Source organism: Neofelis nebulosa, chromosome 1 (assembly GCF_028018385.1).
Source record: "Neofelis nebulosa isolate mNeoNeb1 chromosome 1, mNeoNeb1.pri, whole genome shotgun sequence".
Taxonomy (NCBI): Eukaryota; Metazoa; Chordata; class Mammalia; order Carnivora; family Felidae; genus Neofelis; species Neofelis nebulosa.
The window spans coordinates 113163348-113173137 of NC_080782.1; the positions used below are offsets into that span (position 1 = coordinate 113163348).

Below are 9790 nucleotides of genomic sequence, written 5' to 3' on the forward strand. Positions count from 1 at the left end.
GATCCACTCAGTAAGGAGTCTTTTCATTGCTTTCTGGTCAGTCTGGATTCTCATTCCAAGGCTCTTGGACCACATTCTATGTGAAAGAGCATCTTTACATAGATTAGAGTTGAGACTCTTTGTTGTAGCATCTATACCACAGATCATCCTCTTCCTTAAAGTAACAGCTGCTCACCTTGTTCTTCTGCAGCCTCACAGCCTTAACTTCTTGTTTCTTTCTTCATGAGGTATATTAGTCAGTCTGGGTTTTTGTAAGCCTGAGTCAGTTCATGTATTAATGCCTCTTATCTGCATGCATATTTATTCCCTTAAAAGAACCGTAAAAGATTAATTGGGCATTATTTGTCCAGTCAAAAAACATTTGCCTTCCTTTCAATATATATTTATTTAATAGGATTCTACTATACAAACAATAATACCAGGTGCTAAAATCCTATATAGTATTAATTTTTTTTTTATTTCTATATATTTAACCACCTATAGATAAATGTTCATAGTTAGAGTTTCAGAAACTACTTAAAAATTTTTTTTAATGTTTATTTTCGAGAAAGAGCATGAAGGAGATGGGAGAGGCAGGAGAGGGAGACACAGAATCTGAAGGAAGCTCCAGGCTCTGAGCTGTTAGCACAGAGCCTGATTTGGGGCTCGAACCCACGAACTGTGAGATCATGACCTGAACTGAAGCCAGATGCTTAAGTGAGTGAGCCACCCAAGCACCCCGTTTAGAGACAATTTAAAAGTCAGATCTGACCAGATACTATCTGAATGAATGAATGAACACTATTGTTTTATCCCCCCAAAAGAGAACATACACACCTACTCTTTGGTATTCTAGACATCTCTATTCCTGTAGTTTCAGAGCAAAAATTTACATGTATAAATTTGTAGGTCTATAGTACAAGTAAATTCATAGGATTTCACAATAGATGTATGTCTTGAACCTCTCTTCTCCTTCCTAGTTCCTTTAAATAGTCATTGAGTAGCAATGACTCTTTCTTAGAAAAGAATGTGTATTTCCCATACATTAGTCAGAAAAAAGATCAAATACATGTGCTTTTGGTCTTTATAGTGGCGTAAGTAGAAACAGAATAACGCACCAATTTTCTTTAATGACTGCCCTATAGAGTTGGGTCTGCTATTTACAGGAACCAAGAAAGAGGCAGGATCTTGCTGCCTAAAACATACAGGTCCAGGGCAGTCCTAAGGGAGCAGCAAAACCTTCACCATGGAGTTATTATGTAGGTAGCTGAACACCTGTCTCTTGATACTCAGAAAATAACATGGAAAAAATGAGTAAAGCTTTGACTTTCAAAGCTATACTGTGGAAGAAAATGAGTAAAAGCAGCATGAACAAATCTAGTATATTGTTCATTTGTTCCAAACTGTTCTTGAGTACAGTCCAAAATCACATCATCCTTACATTCTGTGAAATATTGGGTAATGGTCCATAGTTATCAGGAACATGACAACTTAAGCTGTTAAGATGTTGCCAGTGTTAAAAGTGATGTCACATTCTGCTGCTCATGAAGCTACCTGTGGCAGATCTGGAGGGGGTGCTCAAGAACATCTGGTGCAATTCTTCTCCCACTTGAGAAAAGACACAGCTGAGAGGTCCGCAGAGTGAAATGATTTGTCATATGTCAGTAGCATTAGAATTCACTCCCAAGATTCCATTGCTTTTTCCACTAGTTAATATACATTAACTAGTATATCCTCTCCTGGGTATTGTCCTGTAATGGTAAGGCCAGCAGAGGTGTGGAAGAAAAATGCTTCTTAAACCCAAAGTATCTTAGAATGTGAAAAATACAAAAAACTTAGAAAAAAATGTCTTTGCTTATCTTCTGTCTCCTTTCTTTCTTTAAGACTCTGAACTTGCCTTGATGTACAATGATTCTTCTGTCTTGGAGAACCATCATCTGGCTGTGGGCTTTAAGTTGCTTCAGGAAGAAAACTGTGACATTTTCCAGAATCTGACCAAAAAGCAAAGACAATCATTAAGGAAGATGGTCATTGACATTGTAAGTAGCTGCTAAAAGGAAAAAAGAGAGATGTGATGCAAGTTGTTTTTTAAGAATAAGAATGAGATGAGTATCAGGTAAATGGAACCTTGTGTTTCAAAACCTATTGTTGCCCCTTATGTCTGAGAAGCCTCCTGTGCTGCTGGCAGTGATGTTCTGTAATGGGTTTTCTCGTTCTGGCAGTTGGGAGTTAAGAGTAGTGACAGCTCACCCTCTTAATTCTAGTTTTATTTTCTGAAGTTCTCCAGTCTGGTGGCAGGCAGGGAAAGGTGACTAACAAAAGCTATTAGTACAAAAGGATTTTTTCCACTCACAAAATGGAAAAAAAATACATTTAGTTCAGCTACACAGTGTTATTTAGAGATATCCATGACTTTTTTTTAATGCATATTATTTACAGTGATTACGAGACACAGGAAAACCTCTGGTCACCAACGACTTATAAGTTTGTACACACAAAGGTAGGAATTACTTGTCTTGGGTCAGCGGAAAATTAGCCAGAATACTCTGTTTCTGAAGTACTCTGTGAGCAACCTTGAATGACTTCATCGTAGTCCAGGTGCCACTTTCTAATCAAAGGAGTAGAAAGAACTTCAGAACATGTGCTAACTTCTTATCTGCAGGAGTATCATCCCTTTTTTTCACCATGAAAGTGGTTGCTGGTTGCTAACCTTCTGTAGATTGCATGTATTTATCTGGGCTTCAAGAAACCCTACAGAGCAGAAGAGGCTGCACGAATGAGTAGTGTAGGACTCCCATTCCCTGCCACCAGACACCCCAGTGGTTTTTCATTTCTTTCATGCTCTGCATTCATATTGTTATATGCAAATTCTGACTTTTTTTCCTCTGGGCTTTGCTCCTTACTAAAATACTCTTGTCTTTTAAGGTACTTGCAACAGACATGTCAAAACACATGAATCTACTGGCTGATTTGAAAACTATGGTGGAAACTAAGAAAGTGACAAGTTCTGGAGTTCTTCTTCTTGATAATTATTCTGATAGGATTCAGGTAAAGCGTTATTTGAATTTGTTCTGTTTCTGCACACGTGTCTGTGTCTAACTTTGATAAGACTTGTCTCCTTTCTTCCGACTTACGATTTTAGTAATTATAAGCAGAATTTTTAACCAAAGTCTTTTTTTAATGTTTATTTTTGAGAGAGAGACAGAGACAGAATGTGAGTGGGGGAGAGAGGGAGAGCATGAGTGGCAGAGAGAGAGGGAGACACAGAAGCCAAAGCAGGCTCCAAGCTCTGAGCTGTCACAGAGCCCGACCCGGGGCTCACACTCACAAAATGTGATATCATGACCCAAGCCAAAGTCAGACATTTAACCAACTGAGCCACCCAGGCGCCCCAATAACCAAATTCTGAATCTTGAGAATTAGCCAGATAAATTCTATTGGTTCTTCATTTGCATATGCATTAAAAAAAAAACCTAACCTCTCACAAAACCAACCATTGAAGCAGCTCCAAATTTAATCAGCCATGCACACATAAACTGTTTCTCATGAAATTTAGGTATGGTAGAAGTGGCAGAAGTTAGGGCTGTTAAGACAAGTGTGAACCGTACACAGACATATAGTTGAGCTGTTTGGAAGGAATCTTACACTACTTGTATTTTTAAGTGTCACATTCATCCAATGTGAATTTCTAGTGAAAAAAAAAGAAGAAAAGAAACAGCAGCAGGTGCTGAATAGAGAAAGCGTTTTTCTATTTTAGGTCCTTCAGAATATGGTGCACTGTGCAGATCTGAGCAACCCAACAAAGCCTCTTCAGCTGTACCGCCAGTGGACTGACCGCATAATGGAGGAGTTCTTCCGCCAAGGAGACCGAGAGAGAGAGCGGGGCATGGAGATAAGTCCTATGTGTGACAAGCACAATGCATCTGTGGAAAAATCACAGGTGATGCATTAAGCATAAAGTTTGCAGAGAAAACAAAACTCCAGCTTGAATATTTGATTGCTTTGTATCCACATCATACAGTATTTCATTGGGTTTTTTAAATTATTTTTCTTTCGAAAGGCTCAATTTCATATTAGTGTTTATGAGCCAAAAAACTCTCATTCGTATGATTTTAATTCATATGGTCATATATACCTTTCTCATGACATCACATTCTTTCATTATGACTGTTTTCATATAGAGCATACATATATAGAGAATTTCCACTATCTGAACTCATAAGTGAATTCAGTCATATGAAGTCAAAGAGTACCTGGCCTGATTTTAGTTGTCTGGATTCACCTATAAATTGGCCATTCTAAAATAAAGGCCAGGTCTGATACCCTACTATGTAAACAAATGAATTTTTTTACAGTATAAACATACTCCTGAAATAAGAATTCTTGCTAATTTTCACCAGCTAGTAACAGTACTTTTATATGGTCTGTTGCCTAAAATAGTGACCATTTTACCAAACTCAAGTTAGAAGTCTTGTGTTCAGTGTTATATTTGTGGGCCATGTTATATTTGCTATATTTTAATATAAATTATGTTACATATAAATTGATGTAAATAGATACATACTCAAGTATATTTGCAGAATCTAGTTAACCTTTTCCATTGTTTCATAGTCCCAAGTCTTATACTCAAATCGGAATTGTTTTTAAATAGGTGGGCTTCATAGACTATATTGTTCATCCTCTGTGGGAGACGTGGGCAGACCTCGTGCATCCTGACGCCCAGGACATTTTGGACACTTTGGAGGACAATCGTGAATGGTACCAGAGCACAATTCCTCAGAGCCCCTCCCCAGCACCTGATGACCAGGAGGAAGGCCGGCAGGGTCAAACGGAGAAGTTCCAGTTTGAACTAACTTTAGAGGAAGACGGCGAGTCAGACACCGAAAAGGACAGTGGAAGTCAAGTGGAAGAAGACACGAGCTGCAGTGACTCCAAGACTCTGTGTACTCAAGACTCAGAGTCGACTGAAATTCCCCTTGATGAACAGGTGGAAGAAGAGACGGTAGGGGAGGAAGAAGACAGCCAGCCTGAAGCCTGTGTAATAGAAGATCATTCTCCTGACACGTAACAGTGCAGACTTTCACGCCTTTTGTTTTGTTTTGTTTTGTTTTTTTTAATTTAAGTAGAAAAATTGTTTCCAAAGTGCATGTCACATGCCACAACCATGGTCACACCTCACTGTCATCTGCCAGGATGTTTGTTGAACAAAACTGACCTTGACTACTCAGTCTGGCGCTCAGGAATATTGTAACCAGTTTTTTCACCTCCATGTCATCGGAGCAAGGGGGACATCTTCACGAACAGCATTTTAACAAGATTTCAGCTTGGTAGAGCTGACAAAGAGAAAATCAACTGCAAAATGTTTTCAATAGAGTGGCTCATCGGGCAGCCCAAAAGTTCTTATGATTTGGGGTTTCTTTACTTTTTATTTGTTTGCAATATTTTCAGCAGAAAGAAGGCATTACACAGACAGAGTGAACTCATGGATGAAGCAACAAATGTGTCAGGAACAGGACACAGCATGAATCTGTTACCAGGAGGAAGATGAGCCACAGAAATTGCATAATTTTCTAATTTCAAGTCTTCCTGATACATGACTGTATAGTGTGGTTCACTGAGCTGCACTGACCTCTACATTTTGTATGATATGTAAAACAGATTTTTTTGTAGAGCTTACTTTTATTATTAAATGTACTGAGGTATTATATTTAAAAAAACTATGTTCAAAACTTCATCTGCCACTGGTTATTTTTTTCTAAGGAGTAACTTGCAAGTTTTCAGTACAAATCTGTGCTACACTGGATAAATCTAATTTACGAATTTTACTTGCACCTTATAGTTCATAGCAATTAACTGATTTGTAGTGATTCATTGTTTTATATACCAATGACTTCCATATTTTAAAACAGAAACCAATTTTATGTTGCAGGAAACCCTTTTTGTAGGTCTTCATTTGCTTTGCTTTTCATTTCAGTCTTTTCAGATAAGCAGAGTTGCTCTCACTGATATTTTTTTCACGGTGTACAAAGTGAATATTTGTTCTGTGATACTTTGATGTGCATTCTGTCTAATGTGTCTTAAGCCTCATAAACAATCATCAGTTGGTGTTGTCTGAAGCAAGTAAGAGATATATAAATACACAGTAGCTAAAATGGTCTTTTTTAGATATTTTCCTACTTAGTGTCTTCTGATAACTTTTTGCTGTGTCAATAGACCCTCATTTCACAAGTGCATGTCTTTGTAATAACCCTCACATTTTATGCTCATTTCTGTTGTTTTCACAGTCAGTTGTAGTAAGAACTTTTTTCCCCTTGTGCTGCTTTATTATTTAGTGTGTGTTTGAATCTCTGTCCATGTTCACTAGATGGGGTCTTATCAAATATATCACCACCATTCTGAGTGATGAAAAGTAGCAGGTAGTCAGGCTAGAGTCACCATTTATTTCTACCACAAGGCCAAATATAAGGCCTAACTTTAACTCTTGATTTACACAGAAAAGTTAACAGCTAGCTAGGTAATTTTTAAAAATATTAGCAGAGTATATTAACAAACACCAGTACAACTAATGCTCTTTGTTTCCATGATTTCACCATGGGATTAAGAACTATATGAGGAATATTCTTGAGAAGAGATCTTAAGTGTAGCAACTACTCTTCCTTAATGGATAGCCTAGTAATGTAGAAATTGCTCTCACAGTTATCACTGGTCCACAAGTATGTCTTGTAGAGGAGAATATTAAATGCACCAAGGGAAAGAAGTTGATGATGCTGCTGGCACCAGAGGTTTGGTAATATAATGCCACGCTAAAATACTAGGATGGGTAAGAAGATTCTACCTAAGTAACAGAGCTAATTCTTGGCTGCATTTAGCACCAAGAAATGTATTACAATTTTAGGGATTACTTTCCAGTATTTACCTTCAATTGGCATCCCGGGGCACTTACCTAGTCTGGATGTTCTGTCCATTCCAGCTCTTAGTAAAGCATTTGCCTTGTCTATGAAGAATTTGGAGCCCAAATAGTCATTTTTCACATTGATATTATTTATGGAAAATAAACAGTCAAGAAAACTTATAACCCTGAAAAGCATTTATATTTGGGATTTCTCAAGGGCCTTCTGGCGACTAATAACCAAGTCATCAGCCAGGGGAAATGACCCAAGCTAAACATAGTCCCTATTTGAATCCCTGGAGAGCCACAAGGGAACTTCTGACAGAAAAATTATGTAGCTCTGATCTGTTCTTAGAGCAGAACAGGAATCAACTAATTAATGATCAGATTTCCACCCTCTTCCCTGAAAAAAAATCAGTAATCTTTCAAATAAAGTCCTGTGGTTAGCCAAGTGGTTTCATAAGAACAGTTGAAAACTTGTTTTATTTGTTCTTGATGGAAGTCTAGAAGAAAAGGCAAACAATCTAGAGGGTATTCCTTTATCCAAAATATTCTCATTCCCTCCTCTCACTACTGCTTGGTATTTCCCCCACAGAGTGCCTAAAATCTTGATAATAATAGAAAAAAATTAAAGTAGCAATATGTCACAAATCCGGACCTGAAAGGATTTGTAACCGCATTGAAAAGCAGAGTTGTTTTGTTTTCAACTTGTTGGTTTATAATGATCACGTGTTGTGAAGATACTCACCGATGGACAATCAAATTGTAGAAAAGGCAATATCCAAGAGACAGAGACTAATGCACTGTACAGTCTGCTTATCCTCTCCCTTCTTTCTCTTTCCTTCTCTCTTGCCAAAGTGTGCTTCAGAATTATGCACCGCTTTACAGAGAACATCCTTTTACAAGTGGCTTTATGTTTCCTAAAATGCCATAAGAAAATGCAATATCTGGGTACTGTATGGGGAAAAAAAGTCCAAGTTTGCATAAAACCAGTACATTTCAGCTTGCAAGTTACTAAACACAATAACGCTGTTTTAATTTTCTTTTACATCACTTAAAATTCACAAGAAAATAATGTAGATAGAACAAATTGCAGACAAGGAAAAAAAAACTTGAATGAAATGGATTTTACAGAAAGCTTTATGATAATTTTTGAATGCATTATTTATTTTTTGTGCCATGCATTTTTTTTTCTCACCAAATGACCTTACCTGTAATACAGTCTTGTTTGTCTGTTTACAACCATGTATTTATTGTAATGTACATACTGTAATGTTAATTGTAAATTATCAGTTCTTATTAAAACATCATCCCACGATGGGATGGTGTTGATATATTTGGAAACTCTTGGTGAGAGAATGAATGGTGTGTATACATACTCCTTGTACATTTTCTTTTCTCCTGTAATATATATAGTCTTGTCACCTTAGAGCTTGTTTCTGGAAGATTCAAGAAAACTATAAAATACATAAAGATATATAAATTTAAAAAACATAGCTGCAGGTCTTTGGTCCCAGGGCTGTGCCTTAACTTTAACCAATATTTTCTTCTGTTCTGCTGCATTTGAAAGTAAGGCAATGGGGGCGGGCTAGGGCTGGGCATTTTACATCCAAGCTTTGAACCAATTGGATTTCTGGCAACAGCTGGAATTTAGAAAACCACAGTCAACCTCTGGAAGATTCTGACACCCTTCTGACTTACAAGCTTTTAAGTACTTGTTGCTGTGAAACAGCACTGGATATATAATGATTCTTCTTCCTATCTCTTGATCAGGAGCTACTTCAGTTAGTTACATCTGATTGTTGTTTTATTTTTTTTTAACTTTCAAACACTACTTGGGAAAATATATTCTTGTCCAATAACAAAATCATTTTCACTTCTTTAGCACATAGGCAAATGAACTTGATTTGAAACTAGAGCCATAGGTCACATGTGATGGTCAGTCATTTATTCATCAGCTCCTGTCATGTTAGGAGAATATGTGATATGAAAAAGAAGAAAATGTAATATGAAAAGGTCATTTTTTTTAACCCTGGAATTTGACTTTACCTAAGATCAACTAAATTTCTATATGTATGTGAATCTAAAGATAAAACAGTTTTTATATGATGCCAGTTCACACAAAAATGATTTGCCATTCTCTGGAATTTGTTTCTGCAAAACTTCTATGGCTGTAGAATTTTAAAAGTTAACCTTGTTGTTGTGGTCAACTCCCAAAAGTGTTGAAAAATCCCCAGTGGGTGGCATGGAAACTGCCTCCCACTCTTGCCCAGCCCTCAGAACATGTGACTTAGTGAGAGATTCTTTTTCTAGAAAAAATGAGCCTCCTATTACTTTATTTTATTTTTTTGACACAAACTGTAGATTTTAGCAGCCCTGGCCCAAAGGAATTTGATTACTTTTGTTTTAAACAGTACAAAGGGGACACTATAATTATGAAAAACATCCTTCCTGATTTTAGTTGTTTTTAATTTTATTTCTTAGGATATGTTTTCGGAGTGGTAAATTGTGTGTGCGCATTACAAATGATGATGATTCTTTTAGTGGTTTCTTAGCCTCTTTACAGCCCATGGGGATAGTACTGTACATCAATACCTTCATATGAAATTTTTATATGCAATGAAAATAAAAGCATGGGTTGATTCTGCCTATTTATGACTCAATCTTTTACAAATAAAAGATTATTCATTTTAAAATGTAGGCCAGTCAGCACAGGTTTCCAAGAATGTTGAAGATGGATGAAATGAAATGCAAGGAGAATAATAGCATTAAGTTAGTACTCATAATCCAATGACACCAAATAAATTATGTAGATTCACTTTGTTACAGAGAGAATTGCCCAAACTATTTAGATGGCCTCTAAGATGAAGCACTGTTTTCAAATAGGGTTGGGAGGGGGACTTCTCTGCTTAATGAAGTGTT

At 36.9% G+C, this 9790-nt stretch overlaps 1 protein-coding gene across 7 annotated transcripts in view; it reads left to right on the forward strand.

The window, feature by feature from the left end:
- The window catches only part of PDE4D (phosphodiesterase 4D), a 725514-nt gene extending 715995 nt beyond the window's left edge, over window positions 1-9519 (forward strand). For all 7 annotated transcript variants that reach the window (XM_058685369.1, XM_058687379.1, XM_058686164.1 and 4 more), the window contains 4 exons: window positions 1864-2018; window positions 2905-3027; window positions 3737-3919; window positions 4631-9519. In XM_058685369.1, coding sequence (XP_058541352.1) covers window positions 1864-2018; window positions 2905-3027; window positions 3737-3919; window positions 4631-5047 — 878 coding nt within the window. In that variant the 3' untranslated portion in view covers window positions 5048-9519. The remainder of the gene's footprint in view (window positions 1-1863; window positions 2019-2904; window positions 3028-3736; window positions 3920-4630) is intronic.
- The last annotated feature ends 271 nt before the right edge of the window (window positions 9520-9790 follow it).